Below are 27381 nucleotides of genomic sequence, written 5' to 3'. Positions count from 1 at the left end.
CATGGAGGTTTGGGGGCTTCTCCATAGGAATTCGGACAAAACCCGCCCCAAAACCGGGCCAACAATGTCTTGCCTCAGACATTTATCCCCCGGAGGAATGTCTAGGAAACGGCCAAAATGGCCAATTAATGTCTGGAGACATTAAGATAGGAGCCCTGAGTGAGCCAGAGCCGGTGTACCTTGCTTCCCCTGCTGCCTGGACGTGGTCATCCGGCCCTGTCCTGCCCTGTCCTGCCCTTACCGGGTTCCATCACACGCTGCCCCCGACACGCTCCGCAAGGGCGCGTGGCGTGGCGGGGCGGGGCGGCCAGGCCTTATGCCGGAGCGTGCCGGCGTGACTGCAGAGGCTCATCTCGTAATGTCGGGTTTGGGGCGGGTTTGGTCCGCATTTCTGTGGAAAAGCCCCAAACTGCCATGTGCCCAGACACAAGATGGCGGCCACCCGGCTGTTTTTGTTTCTGAGCTTTACATCACCCCGAAAACAAGATACGCCCCCAGCGGCGGAGCACCTGTACGCATAGGGGTCCGCAGCCAACGCCGGCTCAGCAGCAGGTCCCGTTCTGTTCTGTTGCTGTTGGCTACATGGTGGTGTGCACGAGCATGCGTGCTATCCTGTCCCCGTAAGTACCAGTGGCCCGGGTGGGCCCTTCTAACGCCACCGGTTCACGCCTTCTGTTCACACCGTATTTACTTGCCGGCATACACCACAAGCCAGGACAGGAGGGGTGGGGTGGTTCAGTCCACACCAGACGGCACCAAGGCCCAGAACAGGGCTCCTATCTTAATGTCTCCAGACATTAATTGGCCATTTTGGCCGTTTCCTAGACATTCCTCCCGGGGGCTAATGTCTGGGGCGAGACTTTGTTGGCCCGGGTTTGGGGCGGCTTTTGTCCGAATTCCTATGGAGAAGCCCCCAAACCGCCATGTGCCCAGACAAAAGACGGCGGCCACCCGGCCGTTTTTGTCTGGAGCTAGACATTACCCCCAAAACAAGCAACGACCCCTGGCCCAGAACCAGAGCGAAGGAAGGGGAAAGGCACAGCAGCACAGGCGTGGCAACGTGGCACCAGGGCCGGCTATGTGCCAGAGCCCGACAGAACAGCTCGCATCTGTCAAGGAACCGTCTTTAACCCAGGAGCGCAGTTCAAGACGAGCGCTAGGAGTAACCTTCAGTCTCGTCCATGTGGGTGCCGGTGTCGGCAATCAAGTTTAACAGGCAAGCAATGCAGAGCGCGACACACCAGTTCCACCCACCTCGAGGACAGACGCCAAACCCACCTTGAGAACAGGCGCCGTGCGCTTACCCCAGTGACCCAGAACGCATGAACCCGGGCGCCCGGTAGCTGCGAGCGCCAGGGCCAGCAGGGCAGCAGGGCCAGGGATGGACGGCGTGCATGTGAGTGGGTTACCGAAGATGTTTTACACAATTGCACAACGGTGCACGGTGTCGGAGGCGGGTATCGCAGGACACAGGGTTAACGAAGGGGAGTAAGTGAGAGAGGCAGGACAGGAGATGGGGACACCCGGGGCGGCACCAGGCCTGAGCACCCAGCCGGCACTGTCCGCCATCCGCGGCCTAGCTGCCGAATTCCTAGGACAAGCAAGAGCAGAGGGTGATGAGAAGCAAGCTCCCGTTGTGATGGCTGTGACGGCCCACAAATCGCGGCCTGGCTATCAAGCTGAATACCGTACGGCACATTCATCCTGTCTGCCTCCATACCCATGCTCGCTGGCTTTCTCGGCTTCGCATTGTTCCGTCCACTTATCCGTTCTCGATCAGACAGCAATTGCAGCCTGCATCCTACTGCCTTAGACGACAACACACACTCGTTTCGTCCGCGCTCGCCGTTCCGCCTTCCATGTAGTGCTCTGGGTGTCAGTCAGCCTGAACCTTTTACCTACTTGTGTCTATTCGTACCGGGCATCGGCATGGCTAACAGCAAACGGCGCCGCGTGGAGGTCACCGAGGCATCCGGCGAGCGGAGCAGGTCATCGCGCAATCCTCGCCGCCCGCGCACGCTTCGCCCCCGGCGGACATGCCGCCCTCTGCGACAACCCGCGGGGTCATCTACGCCGCCCCCGCGGCCGCATCGGCTACGTTATTGGTGATTATTTGGTTTACTCCTGGGTTCTGTCTACTTGGTTTTGGGTTCATGTGCCGCCGCCCCCGCGGCCGCCTTGGCGACGACGTGCCGCCGCCCCCGCGGCCGCATCGGCTACGTTCCGCCGCCCCCGCGGCCGCCCTGGCGCTGCGCCGCCGCCCCCGCGGCCGCCCTGGCTACGTGCCGCCGCCCCCGCGGCCGCCTCGGCTACGTGCCGCCGCCCCCGCGGCCGCCTTGGTCACGTGCCGCCTCGGCTACGTGCCGCCGCCCCCGCGGCCGCCTTGGTCACGTGCCGCCGCCCCCATGGCGGCGCGTCGCCATCGCGTCATCCCAAAAGGAGTATTCGTTGCGGGCGTGCGCGGCGGCGGCCTCCCAACCCATACACAGCCCTCTGGAGATGACGCCACCGGCGATACCGGCCGATCCAGGGGTTTCAGTGTGTCGAATACCGTGTGCCTTGCCTGCAGTGCCCCTAGCCCGCGCATGCACACCCCACTAACGCACCTGCCCCCACCCGGCCGGCAGCCGCCGCCCCGTGCGGCTGCCGGTTTCCTGACGGGTGTGGGGAACCGCAATGCGGTCCGCATCCGTCAACTGCTTGCTGTCTGCACCCCTTGCCTCCTTGTCTGCGTATGCTTGCGTCCCTTGCCGCCCCTGCGGAGGATTCGTTTGCGTTTGCTGCTTGTGGCTTCCTGGTGTCGCATGGCATGCACCGCACGCGCCCATGCCGACCGCAGTGCGACCGGGATGAGCCATGCAGCGATCGCGCTGTCGTTACTTCCTCGGCCGCCCGGCGCAACTTGCGCTACTGACTGCCTACTCTCGTGCCGCCTGCAAGCCCACTCCGCCTTCCGCTCTGGTCTACGTACGCATTAGTTCCGCAACACTCGTCAATAACATTGTTAGGCTTACGAGCATCTCGACCCATCCGGACCTTAGGGCCTGCCATGCAAGGTTCATCCCCTCCTTTCAGCCCTTCGTATTCTCGCGTTTCCCAGCCCCACACCACCTGTGCCCCATGTCCCCATACCTACCCATGCCGCTCCCCACCACCCCACATCCCGAGAACACCCCCTGCCCCATGCTCCGCCGCGGAAGAACCTCCGTCGCCCCGCCCCGCCCCGTCGCCGTCGCACCCGCCGCCACCGCACATGTCCATCATGTCACTATCGCGCCCGTGTCTTGTTTGTCCTCTCACACAGCGCTCGTGCAATCCATTACCTTGTTGACGTGCGAGGAATGTTAGCGCAGCCATAACCCTTCAAGGGAGGTAGTGAGAACTACCGGTCTTTTCAGCCGACGCAGATTGAACCGCATCAATGCCTCTCTGTCCTGTGACTCCTGCGCCCCAAATGGGAAAGAGCAAACACTGCTATGTTGCGCGCTGTGCACAGACAAGAATAAGTGGCAAGCCGGTTGCTACTGTCTGGGATAGACTGTGTCCCCTAATCAAGAAAACAACCCTGCACAGGCGTCTCGCAGCAGCACACCCAGCACGCGTGGCACTGAACCCATCCGCCACCGGCACGGCAATCCTCACATCGCTTCCCACTGCAGCAAGGCCCAAGCCTGTGAACAGACAAAGGGGCTGCTCGGTGGCGAACCACTCGCTTCTGCCGCTCACGTACGCCTCCTCCTCATGCACTTCTAGCCTCCGCACCAGCTCCTGCTTACGCTCCTGCTGTACTTGCCCCACAGTTGCCCGCCCCACAGTTGCTCGCCTTTCCCCCATCCTACCTACCTGCGTGCCTGCCTTCCCTCCTTGCCTGCTTGCCTGTCCGCTTGCGGGTCTGCCGCTGTGCTCCCGCGTACCTGTGCTCCCGCCTTGACTCTTTCCTACTTGCCTGCCTGCCTGCCTGCCTGCCTGCCGCCATCGCGAAGATGAGGGCGAACATGCACATGATCCGCTTGCGGGGCTCCCCACTGGGGACTCCCTCTGTGCCTCGGTGGCCTCCCTCTCATCCTGCGCACCCGTGCCGCGGCATTCGAACAGAAGAGGCTTGGCGGTGCCCATGGCTAAATCGCCCAACCTGAGACCGCGTCTACCACATACGAATCCTAACCTACCCACCCTCGCCGGCGCCCGCAGCTCTGGCCGTGTCGTGCCAGGTGCCGGAGTCCGTTGGTGCAGCCGCAGGGGCCGGCGGCGGCCGACGGGGGACACGAACGCAGCTCCACAGCCCACGGCGTCTCTCCCGCCAACGGGGCCGACGGCCACGACCGCATGGGCTCGACGGAAGACGCAATCAGCCCTGAACACTGCTGCCAGCTGAGATCTCCCCCCGCGCTCCCCCCCTGACCCCCACCCCCGCCTTCCTCACCACGCAACGCAACGCCGCACCTCCACTTTCTCAGTTCCTCACCCCTTCACATGTTCCTTCCCCCATCCCAAGTCCCAAAACACAGCTCCAGCACCCGACGTAGCTGGCTTTTCTGGGGCTGCCGCGTTGCGGTGGTAACAGCCGCGTTGGCGGCAGCTGCTGCGGTGGCCTTACCCGGGCCCAGTGCCAGAGCTCACCCATCAGAGTCGCTCGTTACAAGGTGCCTTCAGGTGTTAAGGCGTGTGACCTCGTCACGTCAGGCAGTGCATGCACCGGAACACAATCGCCTTTACGGTTGTCAAGGAAATTATGTTTGGCCACGATGCATTTGTAATTTGTACTAAAAGTAGAACAAGCAGAGTGCGGGCTTATCGCATCCTGGTGCGTTGTGGAACCGAGACAGCTGTATGAGGAAGCCCGAGCGTCGTGGGCCTGAACGTTCGTGGGCCTCTGCCCGTGCTGTTCAGCATTGTACAAAATGCATCACTGTTGCTTTGTAGAATGGTTGCGACCATAACTGCGACGGATTGCTGAACGCAATCCGTTCGGATGGGGCAAAGTTTTGAGCTTTGTTAGCAGGGTAAACCTTCCCCAAATTTGTCTACACGTACACGACTACAGGGCATTGCTACTTACCTCCCGAAACACAGCAAACTTGCGACTACGTCGATAAGCCCAACCGGATAAGTTAGCGATAAGGGGGGCAAGGGCGAGTGCTCGGGAGCCCCTGCCCCTTGTCGAAATGGCTACCACACTCACATTACACGTGAAGCCCACCGTGGGGGGCGAGCGGGTCACCCTCAGCATAGGCTCGACCGCCACAGTGGGCGAATTGAAGGAAGAGCTTGCGGCAAAGAACGGGATGCCAGCTGCGGAGCAGCGCCTCATCTTCAAGGGCCAGATCTTGAAAGACGACGAGCGGACGATAGACGCTTACGGTGAGTTGCTGCAAGCCGTTGACGAAGCGTCAAGATTGAGCTGATGTGTGTCGCAGCGTCGCGTATTTGCAGCGGCCGGTACCTTCGAAGCTAGTATTGGAGTACACGAATCACACTTGCTTTTTCTGTGGCGTAAACGTTGCAGGTATCGTCAACGAGAGCGTGCTGCATCTCGTGCGCGGTCGGCCCACCGGCGGCAGGTACGTTGTTGACGTGCGGATACCGAAAGTGAAGAACATCATATGTCTGGTTATGTCGGCGGGGGGCGAGTAACGCTCCGGGCGGTTCCGGGTATCTTCGGTCGCCGTTTCGCGCGGGCTCTCGCGCGACGGGCCGTGCCTGCCGTCGACTGGCATGCCGCTGGCTGCTGCGCTGCGTCGGCACTGTGGTATCGCAGAGCTCTTTCCCGTGCGGCGTCAGCGCGTTGTGACGTCAACGGCGGCATGCCCGCCGAGACTCCGGCCAGTTGACTAGCAGCGCACCGAGTGCAGCCGGCGGCAGAGATATGGGCAGATGTGCGACATGTGATACGAACGTTCGTAACTAGTCGCTCATACCTGTTTAAACCCTGTCGCTTCGTCTCTGTCTGATCAAGATCATGTCGCCCGCGCCCTGCAGCTCGGCGTCGGCGGGAGCTTCAGCATCACCGGCGGGTGCATCTGGCGGCGGCACCGGAGCGGCCGGCGGTGGCGGTTTCGGCATGGTGGGTGCCTTACTGTGTGCCCGGAAAACGAGGGGTGGTTTTGTGGGTTCGTGTCGTGGCCACCGGGGCAGCCAGCCGAAGCAGCCCAACACTAAGCCGGCGGCAGCGTCGGCGGTAGTGGCGGTCGCAGTATTATTGGTGTTTTTATGGTTTTGATGGTTCTGGTGATGGCAGCAGCGGCGCAGCGGCTGCGGTAGAGGCCGCCGTGCCGAGGAGCTGGCGGGTGTAATCGTGCGGTCGCCGCTAGCCAACCAGCATCTTCATCAGCCAGCAGTTCGGCGCTTCCAGAGCAGCATTCACCGGGCCAGGCAGCAGCGCCGTCATTCGGGTTTTGCTGCTGCTGGCGGCGGCTGTGGTGGCGGCGGGGGCGGCGGCGCCTGCCGCTGAATTGATGCGGCGGGCGGCGGGGGCATGGGGACTCGGCGGCGGCAGCGGCGGCGGTGGCTGGCGCTTTGTGCTAAAACAGCGGCTGTGGACGCTGGCGGTGGCTTTGGGCCGCTTCCAGGCAGGCTGGGCGACCCGCCACTCTGCCAACCAGTTGGCTAGCGATGTGGGTCGGCTGGGCGGCTGGATGCCGCTGCCAGCAGCAGCAGCAGCAGCCCGGCTACTGGCCGTGTGCGGCTGGGCGGTGTTGCGCCATTTGCTGCCGTGGCAGGCAGGCAGGGCTGCGTGACCGGGCGGCGGCGGCGGCAGCAGCAGCGACGACGACCATGTATGGCAACGGCGATTGCAATGGCACAGGCAGCGGCAGAGGCAGCGGCACCGAGCCCCGGCAGCCACCACACTCCAGCAGCCACCCCCGGCAGCCGCCTACGGAGTCACCTCCGGCAGTCAGTGCCAGAGGCGCTGCAGTCGGTTGGCTGCCGTGCTGCAGGCAGCGGCGGCGCAATGAGACAGAATGGGAGGAGCCACAGCTGCTGTTGGGCGTCCTGTGTGTTTTGGCGCCAGCAGCAGCGGCGGGCGCAGGGTGGCGGTAGCAGAGTAGCGGCAGCAGCTGTGACAGTATCAGCAGCAATGGCAGCAGCAGTAGCAGCAGCAGCAGAGTTGCATTGTTGCATTGGCGGGCGCGGCGACAGCAGCAATGCAGCGATGGCGGGGTGGGGTGGCGGGGGGCCGGTGATGGGGGGGTTGGTTCCGTGGGGGACGTGGCGGACGGCGTGCCTTTGATGCCCCACACACACGCATGCGCCGGCGTAGGCGCAGGCGAGCCCGGGAGAGGGAGAGCAGGGAAGCATGGGAGGGGGAAGTCGGCGTGGACATGTGACGGGAGGGGTAACGGCACGCCACGCCAGGACTGCATTACCAGTACCCTACGACGCCGCCGCAGCCTTCCCTGCCCTTTTGCTGTCATCCCTCCCCAACGCTCTCCGACGCCTCCCCAACTTCTTCCCAATCCCCCTGCTCCCTCCCAACCTCAGCCGGGCGGCCTGGGTGGTGCCGGCGGCGGGTTTGGCGGGCTGGGGGGCCCCGGCGGCATGCCACCCGGCATGCAGCAAGCCATGGCCGCCATGATGAACGACCCGGCGGTTCAGGTGCGTTCCGGGGGGTGGGGCGGGGGAAAGGGGGAAAGGGGGCCGGGTGTGGCGTGCCAGGGTTTTGGGCCGTGGCGTGTCAGGGTTTTGGGGCGTGGCGTGCCGTGGCTGTTTTGTTGAACAACCCGGCGGTCCGGCTGGGTGCAGGGGTGGGGATGGGGAGATGTGGACTTCAGAGGCGGGGCGTGCCAGCTGCACGCACACATATTAATTTACTCACATATTACCCCCCCCCCAAACGCAAGACTCCACACGTTTTTCCATGTATTTTCCTAACACAACATCACAAACACGTTGTTCCAATGTTAAACGCAACACGCGACGCAGACCATGCTTACCTCGCCCGACATGCTCCGCGCCATCATCGGCTCCAACCCGGCCATGCGCGAGCTCATGGAGCGAAACCCCGAGGTGGGCAGAGTATTTCCCAGCACAAAGGTTTTAGGTACCCGCGTGGGTACTCGCAGCTCCCATATTTTGCATTGCTGTGTTCCCGTGTCAATTTCCCCAAATTATGTTGTCCGCACCCGGTATTGGATAGTAGTACCCGGGTTTTGGAAAACACTGGTGGGCACTCGCTGTACGCGTTGCGATGCCTTGAACTTGGGCCTCAACGCATGGCCCTGACCTGTGTGTCCGTGTCCTACATGATTAGAAATAATTTTATATTTTCCCTTGTGTCGTTCCCAACAGATTGGGCAAGTCCTGAACGACCCCGCCACGCTGCGGGAAATGATGCGGATCGCGTCCAACCCGGTGGGTGGCCGTATGGTTGCGTTGCGTGGGTGTGCCAGGGTGACCGGTATTGGCGTGGGTGACGGGTTGGTGTGGGTGACGGGTGTCCGGTGGCGTGTGTGTGCCGCGGCCCCGGACCTGCGCGCGAGAGGCGTATGTGTACCGTAAATTTGTGATAATCAGGGAAGGCATCGTGTGATGGCGCGTGTGTCCGGGGTGTGCATGTGTGTGTCAGGGTGCGCGGTTATATCGCTCCAAAACTGGCGAGCCGGGGCGGTGAGGTACGGGTGTTTGGGCGGTCTCTTTTATGAGCCATTCACATAACTTCTGGGTGTTCTCGTTCATGAAAGTTTGCGCGCCATTCAGGTTACTTCAACGGTTGTGCCCAAACCCAAACCGACTGTGCCTGTTAGGGCTCATGCCGCAAGCCCAGCCTGCCGCCACACAGCAAATCTGCGGAGGGCGGACTCACACCAGAACCCTTACATAACACCATTTACCAAAATTGTATTTCCTCTCATCTAACCGTATGCATACTATTATACGTTTTAATTAAAATTGTCAGGCTTTGATGCGCGAGCACATGCGCACCAGCGACCGCGCGCTGTCCAACATCGAGGCACTGCCCGAGGGCTTCAATGCCCTTCGCCGACTGCACGAGCAAATACAGGTGGGTTGGGTGGGAGGGTGGGTGCGAGGGTGGGCGGGAGGGTGGGTGCGAGGGTGGGTGGGTGGGTGGGTAGAAGCGTGGGCGGGAGCGTGGGTAGGAGGTTGGGCGGGAGGGTAGGGCGTGGTCGGGTTAGACAGCCGTGTCCAGCAGGGCTTCAGGGTACTGCTGCCCGCGGCAAACCCAGGCCCAGAACCCCTCTCATGCTATGTTTCTCGGAAGGCAAACAATCTGAACCCGGTCTCATGTCCTCTCTCATCCAATCAGTAGCCTCCTTGCCTCAATTTCATTTTGCTTCTTTTGCGCGCAACCCACAACAACAGGAACCGCTGATGAACGCTGCGACGGCGCCGCCGGGCGCTGACGGCGCCACCGCCACCTCCACCTCCGGGAGCGGCGCCTCTGCGGCTGGAGCCGACCCGCTTGCATCGCTGCTAGCACAGGTAGGGTGCACAGCGCGTGTTGGAATTTTGATACAGCGCATGTTCGGAATATGTTTTTAGCATTTTTGTACAGCGCTTCTTGGGAATTATTTAGCATTTATGTACTGGCAGTTTGGTAAATGGGGCGAGCTCTTGACCTGACCGCGCCCTTCCCCATGCCTTGCCTCATCCTCCCACACCTCACAGGCACTCTCCGGCGCTGGGTCAGGCGCGGGGGCTGGCGCCGCCGCCACTGGCACCACATCTGCCACTGCTTCAGGGACCGGTGGCGGCGGCGGCGACGGCACGGCATCCACAGCAGCAGCAGCCACGCCCAACAACGCGCCGCTTCCAAACCCCTGGGCTCCTGGCGGCGGCGGCGGCGCGCCTGGATCCGGAACCGGGTCCAGCGCCGGCGGGCTTCCAGGGGGCCTGGGGGCAGGCTTTCCCGGGCTCGGGGCGCTGGGGGGGCCGGGGGGCCCCGGCGGCGTGCCGGGTATGAACATGAACCCAGCCGAGGCGCTGTCCATGCTGCAGGTGCGTTAGATGTTCCGTTTCCATGTGCATGAGAGGGGCAGGGGAGCGGTTTGTTTTGGCGGAGCGCGAATCCGTTCATGCCCCCATTTGCCCCCGTCTTGCGCCCACCGTTCCTGGGGGCAGGGGGCCTCAATCCGTCTGCTAGCTACTAGCTAGCTCCCTCTCGCTTAGCAAAGCTCCCTCCCTCCACCGCGTTCTCATGACCTGTTTCTAACAACGCACCTCTTCCCCGCCCTCCATAACCAAACAAATGAAACAAATGTATTTGTGGGATCCATCCTCAGAACCCGCTGGTGCAGCAAATGATGGGCGCGCTGTCGTCCAACCCGCAGCTGATGGAGACCATGATCAACTCCAACCCCCAGGTGCGAGGGGGCGTGAGCGCGAGGGCGAGGCCGCGAGGGGCAACGAGCTTTGCGCGAGCGCTAGCAGGGGTCACGAGATGGGAAGCGCGGCAGCATCTGTGTGCCAATGTTTGCTCTCCTTTTGCTGCTTGGAATTTCTACTTAATATTTACAATACTTTACGATTTACAAACTTTGCTTAACTGTGCTTGTTTTGCCAAATTGCTGTTCGCGCCTTTTGGAAACGCAGCTCCGCGCGATGGCGGACGCCAACCCCATGATGCGCTCCATGCTGAGCGACCCGCACACGTTGCGGGCGATGATGGACCCGCGGCACATGGCGCAGATGATGCAGCTGATGCAGCAGATCGAGCAGATGCGGGTGAGAGTGAGAGGGAGAGCTATAGGATGAAGGGTATCTGGGGAGTGCCTTTGTCTTGGGTCTGCGCAATCCTCCCCGCAGGGCCCACACCTCTTGCTATCCTACCGCATGCCGAGAGCCTGACCAACCCCACCCTTGCCTCTCCCCTGCCTCTCCCCTCCCTCTCCTCTCTCCTCTCGACTCCCACAGGGCTCCAACCCGCTCTTTGCGCAGATGTTCGGAAACGCCATGGGCGGCATGGGCGCGCCTGGCGCCGCCCCTCCTGGCACCGCCGCCCCCGGCGCCGCCCCTCCCGGCACCGCTGCCCCTCCCGGCACCGGCGCAATGCCCGACATGGCGACCATGGCAGCCCTGCTCGGCGGCCTCGGCGGCGCTGGCACCGGCGCAGGCGCAGGCGCGGGTGCAGGCGGCCTTGCAGCCCTGCTGGGCGGCCTCGGTGGCGCCGGCGGACCCGGCGCCGGCGGTCTGGGCGGTCTGGGCGGTCTGGGCGCGCTAGGAGGCCTGGGCGGCCTGGGCGGCCCGGGCGCGGCGCCGGCGGGGCTGTTTGCGCCGCCGCCGGTGGCGGACCCAGAGACGGCGTTCGCCACGCAGCTGCAGCAGCTGCAAGACATGGGCTTCTTTGACCGCCAGCAGAACATTGCGGCGCTGCAGGTGGGCGGGTGGGCTTACGTAGAGTTATGTGTGGTTACGGTTGTGTGTGTCTGCTTATGTTTGGTGTTGCGGTCTTCTTCACCAACCACAAACGTGTTAACTAGTATGAAATGTACGCGATCCCCGACCCGGTACACCACCACTTTTGAAAGATACTGCATTGTCCTCTTACCCTCGCACACCTCTGTCACTCTGTGATTAACTGGTTCTGCTGCTCTGCTGCCGCGCGGTGCAGGCCACCGGCGGGAACGTGAACGCTGCGGTTGAGCGCCTGCTGGGCGGCCCCTGATGGCTGGGCAGGAGAGCGAGCGCGAGAGCCGGCGCTGCGGCGGCCGCTGAGGGCGCCAGAGTCCGTGAGAGCCGCCGAATGAGAGCCGCCAAGCGCTCTGTGGAGCAAGGCCGATCGGCAGTGTGACAGAGAGGGAGAGAGCGAGAGCGCCCGGCTGTGGTGGGGCGGCTGGCTGCGTCCGAGCTGTGGGTCGGGCCGCTGGTTGTTGTGGGGGCCGTGGCAGGCGGCTCGAATGAGGTTCGGAATGAGGGTAGGTTGCAGGAGAGGGATCGGCGCTTGGTGAGCGGTGATAGGGCTTTGCGCGTTCGCGGCTCTTGCTCGCAGCCCGGCTGGACTGAAAAAAGCGTGTGGAGCGGACAGGAGGGGGGGACGAGGAGGTGGCACGAGGAGGGGGCAGCAGCTGATGGGGGCTCGGAAGCCAGGAGCTGCGAAGGAGAGAGGCAAGAGAGGCAAGGGACACGGGCGGCAAGGGGCGGAGGCAAACCAGCGCATGAAGTCGAGAAGAACCCATTGGCAATTTGCCGAGAGCGAGCTGAGGGTTGCAAGGGAACTGCTGCTGCTGCTGCTGGTGGTGATGGTGTGGTTGCGGCTGTCGCGGCTGTTGCAAGGTGCTGTGTTTGACCGGCTTGGAAGGGCTGGCATGGCGGCAGGCCTGCAGCCGACGCGACCCACGTCCCACGCATGCAGCAACTCTCAGAGGCCCCCATTGATTCAGCCGCAGCACGCGTGTGTGGTCGGCGGGTTGGGCAGGCCCTTTCACTGCCCACTCCGCTGGTCACACGCGCGCCGCTGTGGAAATTTTGGCGCTTTTTGATGTTGGTGTGCGGTGCGCAAGTGTTGAAACGTCGAAGTATCGAGGCCCTAGTGAAGTGATTGGTGTGCGTGCGTGTGTGCTCGTGCGCGTGTGAGACTGGGTTGCGGCTAGGTGGCCATGCGGTGTACGGCACTGCAGTGTGGTACGGCAATTGGAGGGGAGAGCTGTACTGCTATAAAAGCTGTGAGAGGAGCAGTGAGGTTGATGTTGATGCGTGGTCGGTGGATTTGGTGGTGGGCCAGAACAAAGGCGGGGCGTTCCGCAACGTACAGCTGGCGGCTCGCTTGTCTTGTTGGAGTCTTGCGTGTGGGACGGGGGGAGGAGGGCTGAGGGGAAGCACACGCTGTTGTGACGCGTTTGAGCCAGGGGAGGAAGTTTCCCTGGATTGAACAGGAGGGGGCGGGAAAGCCACGGTGCGTGGTTAGGGAACGTGGGGCGGAGCAGCGTCGGGACCCACACAGCGAGGGAGGCAAACAGGGAGGCATACCATGGGTCAACCAGCGAGAGTGCAAAAAGGAACACGGCCATCGCCAACAAGTTGAGGGCTTGCGGCGGTGTGTGCGGACGCGGTGATGTGGGCCGTGTACCAACGTCCGGCCCCAACGTGCCTTGCAAGGGGAACAGGAAGCGCGATATGGTGTGTCCGCGGGACGTGGGAGGCCGGGCGCACGGAGCGTGAAGAAAGCGCGTCACCAAACTTCCAACCAGCCAGCAACTTGTCGGTAACTCCGGTGTTCGACCAGCCGCGCGTACCATACTGCACTGCTGTTGCAAATTGTTTGTCATCTGCTGGGGTCTGGGAATCAGTGCATCCTACGGGAATTCGCCAACCTGCCTTAACCTTGTCCCATCGCACACCTACAGGAGAACAGGTTCCGCAATCTCTGCAGTGGCAAGGGCCCCTTAGCGTTCTCTCAATGCGCACGGTGTCGGAGCCTGTAGGCAGGATCTCTCCATTACCTCCACTTGCTTCCTTTGCCATGTCCCAACGTACCGGACCGTATTGGCCTCAGCTCGAAGGCGCCCCAGACGCCCCACTAGCCTTGGCGGCGGCGGCGCACGCGTACAATGTTCTGCATGCACGCGTGCATCTGCGCGTACACGTACACAGTCCTACCCCAGAAAACAAGGGGTGTCAGCTTTGTACAGCTGGAAAATGGGCTGAGCCCCCGTACGCTTGGGAGCTAATAGGGTGTAACGCCCCGTCAGAGCCTCCAGCCGCTACGACGCGCAGGCGCATCGGCTAGGGACACTCGGGTTGGGGTCGTGCGGGATTTCCCGCGCCACGCATGCGTGCCTTGTCACGTTCCCAAACACCCCAAGCCTTTCTCTAGCCTCCTGCCATACTCAACACCTCCCCGGCGCCCCACGCTCAAAGGGCTAGGTGCGGGGCGGGGGCGACCTCGGGGCTTCTCGGCATTCTGGCGCGTCGGCAGGCATGGCTCGGCAAGTCGCTCAAAACTTTCGATATACTTCCCCGCTTTGCTTGCCGCCAACATAGTTTGCCTTAGAGGCTGCATATCAGCGGGCACCGGATGCTTTCCTTGCGACCTCGCGAAAGTCAATTGTCCATGGACGCGCGAAGGCACTTCTCGCTCCGCCCGAATTTTCCCTGCCACCTATTTACACGCAATAGACATTAACAAATAATAATACGTAGCACTCGCGGTTTGCGCCAGTATGCTATGTTTTGCCGACGCACGAACGCAGCCACGGACAGGGGTGTTCCTGGGGGGCTTCGCCCCCCCCTGGAACGCTGCGCTGGGGGGGCTCAGCCCAATAAAGGCTTTCTGCGTCTTCAATTTCTCTAGTCTAGGGCTAGGGAGCGCTGTCCCAAGTCCTCAATGCTGGTTTTTTGGGCTGAGCCCCCCCAGCGCAGCGTTCCAGGGGGGGGCGAAGCCCCCCAGGAACACCCCTGTCCGTGGCTGCGTTCGTGCGTCGGCAAAACATAGCATACTGGCGCAAACCGCGAGTGCTACGTATTATTATTTGTTAATGTCTATTGCGTGTAAATAGGTGGCAGGGAAAATTCGGGCGGAGCGAGAAGTGCCTTCGCGCGTCCATGGACAATTGACTTTCGCGAGGTCGCAAGGAAAGCATCCGGTGCCCGCTGATATGCAGCCTCTAAGGCAAACTATGTTGGCGGCAAGCAAAGCGGGGAAGTATATCGAAAGTTTTGAGCGACTTGCCGAGCCATGCCTGCCGACGCGCCAGAATGCCGAGAAGCCCCGAGGTCGCCCCCGCCCCGCGCCTAGCCCTTTGAGCGTGGGGCGCCGGGGAGGTGTTGAGTATGGCAGGAGGCTAGAGAAAGGCTTGGGGTGTTTGGGAACGTGACAAGGCACGCATGCGTGGCGCGGGAAATCCCGCACGACCCCAACCCGAGTGTCCCTAGCCGATGCGCCTGCGCGTCGTAGCGGCTGGAGGCTCTGACGGGGCGTTACACCCTATTAGCTCCCAAGCGTACGGGGGCTCAGCCCATTTTCCAGCTGTACAAAGCTGACACCCCTTGTTTATTCCTGCAGAACATTTGCCACAGCACCTGCCATAGCACCTGCCACAGCACCTGCCACAATACCTGCCACAGCACCTGCCTGTTATTCTGTCAGCTCACGCGCCGACCCACAAGCCGACCCACACCGCTTCCTGCCCTTTCCTGCCTACCTGCAACACTCCGCACCGAGCGTCAAACACACCCTTTTGTCGCAGCGGGCGCTCGCACGCCTCCCCTGCTCGTGAGCTGCTATGCTCGTCCTTCAGACGGCACGTGCACGCGCCTTGACCAAATCCGCCACGCCTCACATCGTCACAGCCACCTGCCAACGACGAGAGCGCCAGAGTAAAGCGAACACTATCTGCAGTTTTGGAAGTAACCTGATTGCTATCGCTAGCAAGATCACCGAACGCATGAATATTAGGGCCCTAAGCCTGGTCCTATGCTACCAAACTCATACTCGAGCCTAAGCTAAGCAACAACAAGCCTTTACTTCAGATAGATTCGGCTTCAGTACCTCGATGCCAGCATAGGCTGCCCGCCTCCGCCCTTCCACACAGAAAGACAAGGGACGCAGCGCAGCGCAGGTGCGTCGCGTGCCGACACCTCCCCAGTTCTCCCACACAGCTACAGCCTACACACGCGCAGCACGTACCCATCGCCCCAGCCACAAACACCTGCTCACAGGCCAGCTTCCCAACAGCTGCCGACCGACGCTTGCCGACCACGACTACGACCACAACCACGCCGACACGCCGACACAGTCCACAGGCCGCTGAAGGGCCGCGTAAGGCCTGGGCCACGAGCTCTACACATCGCGCCAAGCCAAGTGCCCACAAGTAGCGCGGCGCACCCCACGACGCCGCCCCATGCTCCCACACGGGAGGCCATGGCTGCTGCTGCTGTTGCTGCTGCTGCCATCGCGGTTGCTGCTACTGCCGCCGCAAAGCAGCCGGCCCCCGTCCTGCCAAGGCGCGGCACCGTTTGCCCTGCCGGTGCCGTGGCCGCCACGCAGCCCTGCAGCCCTGCTTCGCTATGAAGCGGCGCCTCCGACACAGGAGATGCCTCCCTCCTCTCAACTCCTTGAATCCTCATTCAGCGCTTCAGGCTGCTGCGCAGGTGGTTCAGGTCAGCCTCCACCTGTTCAGATGCAGTTGTGTGTTGGAACACCACAGGCTGTGAGAGAGTGCGTGTGCATGTGTATGCGGGTGAGCCGACCCACCCGCCGCCCCTAAACGCGTGTCACAGATGCGCAGGCTATACGGTACGGTAACTCAGGTTGGGGCCGCGCGCGTTTGCCCCGCAATACCGCAATACGGCCTCGCTTGTTGACCTCCGCATGCAGGGCAGAAGCCCTCTTTCCCTTGGCGACTGGTGCTCAATTCTCGGGGGTTTCAAGCTCTCGCTGATTGTGCCTATCCTAGTGGGTCCCCTAGCAGCATCAGAGGGTCCCTGGCGAGCTTGCACGCATTGCATTGCCCCCTCTGGCAGCCAGCAATCGTATCCTAGACACCTCAAGTCACGACAAATGCACACATATGTGTCCTTGCGCTCACCTTCTTGCGGCTCTCGCGCTCCTCCTGCAGCGCCACCTCCAGCTGCTCCATCCGGGACTTGAGGTACTGTGTGAGAGAAATGCGGCGGTGGTGGCGGCGGTTCGCGGCGGTGGCGGTAGTGAAGTGCAGTAAGGCGACGTTGGGCGCAATTGGCAAAATCATAGGTGGGAGATGGCGGGTGGATTGGGGCGGCGGGACGGGGAGAGAATGGGCAAAAACCGAAACCGCCATGTGTAAGAAGTTTAAGAACCACGACCAGCACTCACGCCCCTCGTCTCCGCAACCCCTGCTGCGCCGTGATTCCTCAACGCTCTCGCTCATGATGTTAATTGAGCTTACCGAGGTCTTGCTGGTGAAACCGGTGGGGGCGGCGGACCGGGCGGGCCCAACGGAACCGGCTTGCGAGCGCACCTCCGCCGAGTCCGTGAAGTAGTGCGCCCCAACGTGCGGAGACCGACCGGCCGACGGGCTGGCCGGCAGCGACGTGGAGCCTTTTAGACTCTGGCTGTGCCAAAACTTCTCGGCCATGGCATTCTCCTTGTCGATGCGCTGCGTGACAGCAGGTGAAAGAACACGGTTTCGATGAGCAGGTGATGTCGCTCTGCATGTTGCCATCCAGACTATGCGGTTTCCAGGCGCGCAATAGCTGGGTTCAGATGCCAGTTACACATAGGTAGCGTGCATCATGTGCCCGTAGCCCTCCCGGCAGAAATAAGTGACCGCCATTATCCCCCCACGAACGAAGGTAAGCTGAGGCGGGAGGCGAGTCACGTCCTGATGCGCCCGTGGTGCCTACCTCGGCCCAGGCCTTGGCCTACACAGTGGCAAACAAACAGGCGCAGCAAGTTCAGCATTCAGGCAGTCGGGGAGGCTCATGCGACCCCGCCCTGTCTCTTTGCTCATCCAGCGCCAGCTGTAAGCTCACCATCTGGACTTGATACAGGTTATAGGCCATGACTGCGAGTTTGGATAGTCTCTGCGCGGAACAGGCTCTGCTGTTTAGTGTGGCGCCCGGAGACAACCAGGCTGTGCCTTGTATACTTTAAGCGCTGTTTGTGTTCAATCAATCCCGCAAAGCTTCCCCCGCGCACTTTCCCGCACCTCGAGGTCTCTGCTCTACTGCTGCTTTAGTGTTGCCTCAGGTGATTTACCTATGAGATAAGCTATTTTCAAGCTACGGAGTCGCCTGCAGAGACAAACTGGCGGCATATAAGGAAGGGGGCTCAATCGGACAATTGCGGGCCATGGCAGGGCGTGATGGCAAGTCAGCCTCCGAAGGCGCATTCCATCAATACATGTACGCAACCATAATCAAGCGCCAGAGCTCATGTTTTTAGCATGAGAATGCAGGGCCCATTTTCTTGACTGATTCAGTCATCAGCTCTTGCGCGGATGCCCTTGCCCGCGTTTCGTGTCGCAAAGGCATGAAAAGCAAGCAAGCTTTAATGATAAGGTTGTCGGGAGTCCTAGGGTTCCATAGGGCACATTGTACACAATGGGTTTGGGTGCTGCAGGGCAGCCTCTGCCCTGGGGTGCTGCAGGGCAGCCTCTGCCCTGGGGTGCTGCTGGGTGGACTGCGTATGGGGCAGCACGGACCAGGGCTGCAACACATGGCCACAAGAGCAAACGGAGACAAAACGGAAGCGAGTTAGCAAGGGTGGAGCAATGGTGCGGGTGCGGGGCCGGAAGGGAAAGTGGGACCGGCTTGGGGCGGACGCGGCGCCTGGCTAGTGGTTAGAGTGACGAGCTACTACGGTACTGGGGACGGGCGTAAGTCGCATTGACTATGTCTATGGAGCACGCCTGCGAGGCCCCAGACACGGTAACTCGGAACCGTATGCCGCCGCAAGGGTTCCGGCATGCTGGAACTGCAACTGCAGGGTGAGAGGTCTGCCTTACGCTGCCGAGTCCCTAGGCGAACGGCCCGGGTTCTAGAACCTGGCGGCAACAGATGTTGCGGGGCGAGCCGCGAGCAGCGTCACTTGGCATCATACGGTACAGTCCCCGCAATGCGCACAACAAACAAGAGGATCCCTACCCCCGCACCGCACGGCGCTAGGCGGCGCCAGGCACGGTTGCCACAACATCAAGAACATACTCCGGCAAGCATAACTAACTCCGGGATGCTACACAGACTTACACAGTTTGGTAGCTATCTAGCAGTGTCCCCAAACAAGAATTCATCAAAGAAGCTCCTCAAGTGCATACCGTATTCGACAAGCCAAGGCATTCACTCGAGCTACGTATTTCAAGAGGGAAGCTTCAAGACATGCACGGAGTCTAGCCGATTCCCTCCGCGTGTCCGCGCTTCGCCTCCGCACTCAAGTTTCTGCCGGCGTTAACCCGCCATGCCCTGCCATCACCCTAATCGTGTCCTAGCCCATTATCCGCCGCCCCACCCCGCTCGGCACCCGCTGTCGTACCGTGCGTGCCGGCTGACCTACTTTTTGGTCTGTGTGGCAACTGAGTCTGAACCAGTCAAGATGCCGATTACTCCAGGCCGCACGAACAGATGCAATGGCACGTGCGCGCCGTATACCACCGTACCGTAACACACACATATCAAGATGCCGATTACTCCAGGCCGCACGAACAGATACAGTGGCACGTGCGCGCCGTATACCACCGTACCGTAACACACACATACTTCGAGCGCCTTAGGCACATAAGTCAAACAAATGCTGGTTTGAGAGCAATGCATCACGCCTGCACGGCAAGGCGGCTCGCTCCGCTTAGCGCACGCAAACACCGCGTGCGCGGGATCTATCGATTTCATCACAGGAGTCTTCCGACATGCCTGTGCACAGACGCACCGAGTTTCACGTACGTATGTATATATGTATGCTCTAAACGCCAACACACGCCCTCAGTACCGTTGCGGTACATGTCTTTCGTGTGCGTTTCACACGCCCGCGGGCCGGCGGCCCTCTGACCCACCCACACAGCCGCGCTTGCCAGGTGTGTGCGACGGGACAGTGCTAAGGCAGGTTGGTGAAGTCCCGTAGGGTGCAGCTAATTCCCTAGCTTGCTAGGTGGCCCCGGGTCCCTAGATGCAGTCTCGCGCTCTCTGCGGCTCGCGACTGGCACGCACCTCACAAACACACGCACCGCCTGCCCTCCTTAGCGCGCACCCCAAGACGTACGTACCACATGTCAAATGCTCGCTCCACTGGTCGCACACACCCACTCAACGCTGCCGCCTTAAATTACAACTTGACGGGCGCACACACATCGATCCACACTGCCCCCAATGGGTGCCGTCATGCCGATCGTACCATAATACTGTCTGCAAGCCCACTCCGCCTTCCGCTCTGGTCTATCTGCGTACGCATTAGTTCCGCAACACTCGTCAATGCGCTCATCATCAAAAGCATGCGGCGTGCGTTATCATCATCCGAATCATCCATGACGTAGTCCTTCTACGTGCCTAATCTGAATCATCCACATCATGCGCAGCATGGCGCCCGCGCCCGTCCCAGCTGGAGCGAGGTAGGGGCCTCGTGCGTGCGGTCGGCTACGGCACCGCCGAGAAGCATGCCCGAGCGAGCAAGGTAAACAAACAATGCGGTACGGTACGGTAACGGTATGGTACGGTGCGGTAACGGTGTGCGGGGCCAGCAGGGGCCAGCCAAGAGTCCGAAGTCAAACGTCAAGCAAACCGCCGCAAGCAAACTCACACATCGCGGTGCGTGAATGGAACCTCGCTTTTTCTGCTGTGCGAAAGCTTTCAAGAAGCAAGGATGCGGATGACGGAGTTGGACGCGCATCACCATCAGCAGCAACCCATGAAACCCATGCATGCGTTTTTGAAGGACAGCAGCGTCGGGACCCGCCCCTGACCGCCGCCAAGCCACGGCATCTGTGAGCAAGCCAACTGCGTAACGCACCACGCAAACTACATCTTCCTGCCTGCCAAAATGCAAACTCCCACTCGCTCATATGCAATCAATCAACTAATGCAAGCCATGCAATCAACTCGCTCCAGGGCAGGTAGCACCGGGGTTGTATGTAGTAATGTAACTAACGCGCGCATGTAGATATCGAGAAGGAATACTAGAAAGCGCACCGAATCAAGAATGGTCAACTTTACTCTCCCCCCCCCACACCGTACTGGTGGGGTCTGAGCATGCGCTCCCTGCGCGCCTGCCCGCCCGCCGCTTACCTGCCCGCCTGCATTCGAGTGCGAATATGCTTACTTGGCGGTCTGTTCCTTCCCTCTTGTAATGGGGCGTTTTCGTTGGGCTCGGGCACATAACCCTCCCCTCCCACCCTCTATAAATGCGCCAGAGTCAGCGCGAGAGCCCGAGCCAAACACACACACACATCACACACAAAGGTTCGCTCAAGCAAGCCAATCAACTCTAACCATCATCCTTACAACATCAATAGCATGTCATCATCATCGGCCACACCGCCGCCGACGCCATACCCGCTCTCGCAGCAGCTCTCGCCAAAGCCGCTGCTCAACAGCACATGCGTCAGGCGCCGCCGGCCGCAGCCGCCGCCGCCGGCTGCCAGCACTGCCGCTCCCTCTGCCGCCGCTCCCTCCCCCTCCTCCATGTCGCACCACGGCTGCTGCTGCGACCACTCCTCCATCAGAGCTGCCAGTGCTACAGCCTCCGAAGTCTGGCGCCACACGCCGCCGCCGTCGCCGCCGCTGCTACAGCCGCCAAGGCCGCCAAGGCAGTAGCCACCGGCGGCGGCCGCAATGGCGCCGGCGACGCCAGCGGCCGCCGTAGCAGCAGGATTCACGGCGGCGTACGTGGGGGTCTCCTCAGTGGACACTGACGCGGCGGGGTGGAACCCGGGTTGGAACACGGGTGAGTGCTGCCGCCGTAGCCGCCGCCGCCCTTCACCGCAGTAGCCACCATCGTCATTGCCGCCACTGCTAGCGCTGCTACAGCCTTCAGCGTTCATCGCAGATGCCGCCGACGCCTCCGCCTCCACCTTCACAACCGCCGCCGTGGCTTGTTGCTGCTGTTGGTGGAAGTAGTGTGACTGCAGCAGCGGATGCAGCAGCGGCGGCGGCGCAGCCGCCGCCGCCGCCAGCAGCTCTGGCGCCGGTTGCATTTGCATTTGCATCTGCATGTGCTGCTGGTGGCCAAAGGCGAAGCCACCACCGCCGCCGCTGCCGTAAGAAGAGCCGCCGCCGCTGCCGCCGCCGCCGCCGTAACCAGCCGTCGTGGGCGGCATGCCCGGGATTCCCTGAAGCGGTGGCGGCAGCTGGGGGCGGGGATGCTGATGCTGCTGATGGAGCTGCTGCTGGTGGTGGGTTGCGGCCTCAAGGCCGCCCGGGCCCAATGCGGCCGCCAGGCCTGGCGGCACCGGACGCAGCGTCGGCGGCTGCGGGAAGAGGTGCTGGTGGTACTGGTGCTGTTGGTTGCTGGCGCCTGCTGTGCCCTGCAGGGTGGGAAGCAGCGGCAGCAGAGGCAGCGTTGCGGCACCCGCCGACGAAGGCGCAGTGTTCCAAGGGCCGGCGGGTGTGCCTGCGAACATCATGCAGGTAGGCGATTAAACAGATCAGACCAGATTTAGAATCGCATTAATTGCCTGCAAAGGAACAAGTGTGCACGCATGCCGTTGTCTCCCGGTACTCCCGGTGTCCCAAGCATGCACGTGTGCAAGCAAGTAAGCAAAACGTTTATGTGGAAACCTATGCTCCCGCATGCTATGCCCTGCGATGTTTATATATGTGGAAACACATGCTCGCCCCTGCCCTGCGCTTACCCTGTGCGGCGGCAGTAGCAGCAACAGCTACTACTGCCGCGGGGTGGGGCGGCGAGCCTCCAGGTGTGAGAGTGCCAACGCCAGGTGTGAGCGTGCCTTCAGGTGTGAGCGTGCCGACGCCAGAAGCGCGGACGCCGCCGAGACCGGCTGTAGCAGCTGTAGCTGCCAGGTCCCAAGAAGAACAGACGGGCGGCGACGGTGGGTGGCTGTAGCGGTTGGCAGCCGCCGCCACCGCCGCCGCCACCGCCGCCGCCTCCGAGGGCAGCAGCAGCTCGGCGGCGGCGGCGGTTGTTGTCTGCTGGACTGCTGCCGGCGGCTGTAGCAGTGCCTGCACCTGTGCCGCCATCTGCGCCTGCACCTGCAGCTGCCGATGCTGCTGCTGCTGCACCTGCTGCTGCCGATGCTGTTGGTGCTGGTGCTGCTGCAGCTGCGGCAGCCACTCACTTGGCATAGGTGGTGGCGACGGCGCCGCCGCCGCGGGTGTGGCCACGGCGGCACAAACCGCCGACGGCGCCGGAGGGACGATCCGGCTTAGCGACAGCCTTGGACCAGCAGCAGGCACGCCGCTGCTGCTGCTGCCGCCGCCGCCGCCGCCGGCAGCCGCGGCAATGGGGCCGCCGCCGGGAGCTGACAGAGCGGCGGCGGCGGCGGCGGCCATTGTTGGGGCGACGACACACGCTTCAGACGAAGGCGCAGGGAGGAACGGCGGCAGCGCCTGCGGCGCCGGGCCCCCGCGAGTGGAGGTGGCAGCGGCACAGAAGGACAGGAGAGGGCCCAGCTTCGGCGCAGCGGCGGCGGCGGCGGCAGCGGCGGTGGCAGCGGCGGCGGCAGCGGCGGCGGCAGCGCCGCGTGTGCTGCACAGCGGTTGCTCCTGCTCCTGCTGGTGCTGCTGGTGCATACTGACGTCTTCCTCAAAACCAAACATCACGCAATCGTCCTCCTGGACATAAGGACAAGCCGTTGCATTGAAGGAGCGGGCGTCGACGGCCGCCGCCGCCGCCGCTGCCGCCGCCACGTCTGCCGCCGGCGACACAAGCCACAACAGCGGCGCCGCCGGCGAAATGTAAGGCTGGTAAGGCTGCTGCGTCGCCGGCGGCTGCTCACGGAATCCAGCTTCGGCGGCGGCATCGGCAGCGGCGGCGCTGGCGGCGGCGGCGGCGGCGGACTCGAGCATGGGCAGACAGGTGCTGCTGCTGCGGCAGCAGCGCAGCCGCGCAGCGGCGGCGGCTGCGGTGGCGAAGGAGGCGGCGGAGGCCGAGGCGGAGGCGGAGGCGGAGGCGGAGGCGGAGGCGGCCAAGGTGGTGGCGGCAGAGGCGGCCGCCGCCGCCGCCGGCGCAGAGGCAGCAAACACCGAAGCACTCGAGGCGCCATACAGCAGGGATGCTGGCAATGGCGGCGCCAGCGGCGGCTGCGGCTGCGCCCCTGCGCGGCGCTTCAGGGCCCGCCGGCCACCACCGCCGCTACCGCCGCCGCCATCCGCTGTGGCTGCTGTGGCGGCGGCCGCTGCTGGCGGCGTGGCGGTGGCGGCCTCGTGCAGCAGCATATCCTCCGTGATGCCGTTGGTGCCGGCGGCGGCGGTGGCCTTGCTGTTGTTGCCAGCGCCGCCGTCGGGAGCGGCGGCGGCGCCGCCGCCATCACCACCACCCGCGGCGCCGCTGGCGCCGCCATCATCACTATCAGCAGTAGCAGCAGCAGCTGACGGCGGCGGAGGCGGCAGTAGCTCGGGCGAGGGGCGGACGGATTGGGCGTCGGGCGGGGGATTGCGCGCGAAGTGCAGGACCGCCAGCGGCAGCAGCAGGTGGGCGGTGGAGCGCTTGGGCTCATCGTGGTACCTGTGTGTGTGTGTGTGGGGGGGGGGGGGGTAGGTGGGTGCGTGAGGCGGGTGGGGTGGAGGGGGGTATGTGCCCGAGCCCAATGAAATAGCTCCCAAGAGTCAAGGAATCGTTGCGTGCCCAACCGGGGCCGAAGGGGTAGGGGCAAAGGGAGGTCAGCGAAACCGTATGCGAATGCGAAATGCAAATCAAGCCATCAGTTTTGGGCGCGCGGTTTCGCGGGGGTTAACGTTGATCCAATCCCTTAAGGAAACAGTCGCGCTGCAAGGAGAACTGCATATGCGGTTTGCGGTTTCACAGGGATGGATGATGGAGGGCAGGGGCGCCAGGTACCGAACGCCGCGGGAATGACATGCCTCACACCGGCTTCAACCAGGAAACGCCACACACGTAGACAAAAGAAAGTTTGCGCCCTAGACGCAATCCGAGGTGGCAGCCCCAGGCGCGCCCGGATCAAGAATGCGGATGTTACAGAGGGGACAGTCCCGCCCAGCACCCGAAGACGCCGAGCCATCACATGCTATCAGGGCCCAACATGACTCCACCAACCCCGACTTTGCTGCAAACCCTCCCGCGGGCAAAGTCCGTGTGACTCCGCGCACAGTGAGTCCTAGCCAAGCCTCAACCCGCCCGGATCAAGCGGGTTAGGAGTCCGCATCAGAGCCTAACACGCGCGCGGCTGCTCCCTAACATTCCGTTTGGTTTTATTCGACCCTCCCAAATTTCTCCCGTCGCCAGCGTAATCGCGAACTCCCCTAGCGGAGCCCCGAGCCCGGACTGAGCAACACTCACTTGACCTCGAAGCGGCCCGTAGCGGCGTCGAAGCCTCGAATCGTGGCGGCACGCCACGTGCCAAACCCTGGGTATGCAGTCGTAGCCTGCTGCCCCGCGGCCGGGCCCCCGCTCGAGCTGGGTGCCACCGAGACCGCGCGGTTCGAGATCTGCTCGGACTCGGCGGCAATGATGGTGGCGGCAGCCTCGGTTTCGGTGGCGGCGCCATTCCACCAGAAGACGTTCACTTGTCGGCGTTTGAGCGACTGGCCGCCGAGCCGCGAGCCAGCGGCCTGAAGCCACGCCAACAGCGGCATCGGCGCGACCTGATGCAAGAAACGCATGACACAGGTTGTAAGTGTAGACTCGGCGCGGCGGTTTAGGAGTGGAGGGAAGGGACGAACGAAAGGCCGAAGAAATGCATTTGCGTTTGTTGCGTTGCCCTCGGACGGGTTGGGCGTTGTAGCGCTGTTGTTGCTAATGCCAGTGCTTATATGCCACCCACGATCTTTCAAACTGCATGAACGTCGCGGCAAAGGTCGTCCACGGAACCAACCGTGCAATCGTTTTTTCCGCATTGCCAGGGCCGACAGCCCTGACAGCCGCGCGCTTCCAGCAACGTCTCGCTTATTGCTATACAGCTGACATGGTATAGTTACAATCCATCCGCTGGCGAAGGGTTGCCAGGCAAGCCCAAAATTCTGTGACATGCCGAATTACCGCACGCGCCACTCAAAAGCAGGCTCACCTCCAAGCCAGCAGCATACTCAGAGACTTGAATTTCATCGGTGGATACCCGCGCGTGGCGAGCCCACGCCTCAAGGCTGAGGATGTTGCCTCCGTTGCGGAATGCCTGCAGGGGTTTCCCACTGCAATCCACGCAGCTACAGGCTACGTAAACGCTGGCATAGGTCGCGCCAGAGCTGCACACCAGCGACGCCTCGGCAGCTCGCCAGGGTTCAGGCGTCGTGAAGCGTACTTGCGCGACCTTGTCCCCCCAGGGAAACGCCAAAGCAACACTCATACGCTCAGGCTCAGGCTAAATGCGCAGAGCGCTACAGGATTCCAACAAGATTACACAGGGCGAACATAAACGGTCCCCGCACTGTGTGCTGGCTGGCTTTGTGTAAAGTATTATGTAGACTTAGATAGTGTTACAGTACAAGTAAAGAGACCGGTGGTGTCTTAAATGCTGCCGCGCTGAGTGCTCGCTTGCGCGATGGCGATCGGTTGGAAACGGTACCTAGTCTCAGCGGGATACCTCGCTGTTTGCTGCTTATTGCGCATGAAAACCTTACATATAGATCCATTACCATCGCATAAGGAGCTCCCTCCGTGCCCATTTTTTGGCTTATCAGGGTTACATGGCGACAGCTTGGAGTTGTCTTTGCGTGGCATCATTGCAAGCTCCTCCTTATAGCGCACGGATATGTCGGCCTCGGCCACGGCCCAACTGGACCATCCCCGTACTGCCTCGTGATCGTCCAGTTGGCCTTCCGGTCACGGCTCCAGGCCGCCGGGGTTCTTTCGCCGTGCGCCTCCCCCCTCCGCCGCCGTATGAGTATGCGTGCGTGCGTGCGTGCGGGTGTGACAAAGGAGAGAGATAGAGTCTTGGGCGGTGGCACAGCAGGGGAGCACAGGGTCGTTCTTGGCCCTGGGCGCAGAGGGAATGGCAGTGGAGGTGCGGAGCTCGGTGCGGACTTGCAGGGTTGCGTGTTTGCAGCCGTTGTTTTGTAGCTTTCGCATTCACAGGCAGACACTACACAGGCCCTTTACTAACACACCTGCCTTTCCAGCTCTCCGCTTCCGCGTTCTTCCATTGCCTGCTTAATTTATTCAGCCCTTTCACGCCCACTTGTGTCCGTAGCCACACCCACACCTGCCCTGCTAGTCCTGCTCATGCTGCCGCCACGCCACATTCCGCCAGCTTCGTTCATGCAGTCCTTTCGAATCCACGCATAATGTCCGTACACAGCCACAGCCAGACGCACAAGTGATGCGATCGTGCTGCTGCTATGTCAATCTGCATTCCCATGTAATAAGCCATGCATGTGCACGCACAACGTTTTGCTACTATACACCTGCGGTCAACGGCTGCTACTGCTACTGCCACCAGCTACCGCCACCAGCTACCGCCACCAGCTGCTGCTACTGCCACCTGTTACCACTACCGACGCCTGCTACTGCCGCCGCTGCTCCTCTCCTGACACTGACGCCGCTTCTCCCACAGCCGCCACCACTGCTACTGCCACTGCCGCCGTCACAGCTGCTGCTACTGCCACTGCCGCCGTTACAGCCGCGCCTGCTGCTGCTGCTGCCTCTGCCTCCAGGCCTCCCGCGCGCCCACCTCGAGCATCAGGATCAGTCCCCCCAGGCGGCTGCGCGTGGCGGCGACGACGCCGTCGGTGCGGAACGCCTGCGTGCGTGTCAGAAGAGAGCACGAGAGGTGTGTGTGTGTGTGTGTGTGTGTGTGTGTGTGTGTGCGTGTGTGTGTGTGCGTGTGCGTGTGTGTGTGTGTGTGTGTGTGTGTGTGTGTGTGTGTGTGTGTGTGTGTGTGCGTGCGTGTT

The 27381-nt window shown here is 62.2% G+C and overlaps 4 protein-coding genes across 4 annotated transcripts in view; 1 reads left to right on the top strand and 3 right to left on the bottom strand.

Moving 5' to 3' along the window:
- The first annotated feature begins 5029 nt into the window (after positions 1 to 5029).
- On the top strand, positions 5030 to 13647 carry CHLRE_15g637100v5 (uncharacterized protein). Its single transcript, XM_043070553.1, has 13 exons — positions 5030 to 5361; positions 5507 to 5561; positions 5980 to 6064; positions 7483 to 7596; positions 7924 to 8007; positions 8290 to 8352; positions 8897 to 9001; positions 9322 to 9441; positions 9628 to 9957; positions 10242 to 10322; positions 10552 to 10683; positions 10873 to 11334; positions 11570 to 13647. The coding sequence occupies exons 1-13, from the start codon at positions 5166 to 5168 to the stop codon at positions 11621 to 11623; spliced, it is 1881 nt and encodes a 626-aa protein (XP_042916417.1). The 5' UTR covers positions 5030 to 5165; the 3' UTR covers positions 11624 to 13647.
- Positions 13648 to 14862: 1215 nt separating this feature from the next.
- On the bottom strand, positions 14863 to 17636 carry CHLRE_15g637050v5 (uncharacterized protein). Its single transcript, XM_001701082.2, has 6 exons — positions 17586 to 17636; positions 17410 to 17460; positions 17281 to 17298; positions 16824 to 17033; positions 16485 to 16550; positions 14863 to 16068 (listed from the first exon to the last, which is right to left on the bottom strand). Exons 2-6 carry the CDS (start codon positions 17437 to 17439, stop codon positions 16024 to 16026), a joined length of 369 nt encoding a protein of 122 aa, XP_001701134.1. The 5' UTR covers positions 17440 to 17460; positions 17586 to 17636; the 3' UTR covers positions 14863 to 16023.
- Positions 17637 to 18467: 831 nt separating this feature from the next.
- Positions 18468 to 26049, bottom strand: CHLRE_15g637000v5 (uncharacterized protein). Its single transcript, XM_043070552.1, has 4 exons — positions 25563 to 26049; positions 24836 to 25140; positions 22212 to 24043; positions 18468 to 21970 (listed from the first exon to the last, which is right to left on the bottom strand). The coding sequence occupies exons 2-4, from the start codon at positions 25129 to 25131 to the stop codon at positions 20859 to 20861; spliced, it is 3240 nt and encodes a 1079-aa protein (XP_042916416.1). The 5' UTR covers positions 25132 to 25140; positions 25563 to 26049; the 3' UTR covers positions 18468 to 20858.
- Positions 26050 to 26497: 448 nt separating this feature from the next.
- Positions 26498 to 27381, bottom strand: part of CHLRE_15g636950v5 (uncharacterized protein) — a 5402-nt gene continuing 4518 nt past the window's right edge. Inside the window, exon 4 of the mRNA XM_043070551.1 lies at positions 26498 to 27230. Coding sequence (XP_042916415.1) covers positions 26995 to 27230 — 236 coding nt within the window. The 3' untranslated portion in view covers positions 26498 to 26994. The remainder of the gene's footprint in view (positions 27231 to 27381) is intronic.

Source organism: Chlamydomonas reinhardtii, chromosome 15 (assembly GCF_000002595.2).
Source record: "Chlamydomonas reinhardtii strain CC-503 cw92 mt+ chromosome 15, whole genome shotgun sequence".
NCBI classification, from domain to species: domain Eukaryota; kingdom Viridiplantae; phylum Chlorophyta; class Chlorophyceae; order Chlamydomonadales; family Chlamydomonadaceae; genus Chlamydomonas; species Chlamydomonas reinhardtii.
The sequence above is the reverse complement of the archived record's forward strand: the minus strand, read 5'-3'. Positions and strand labels throughout refer to the sequence as shown.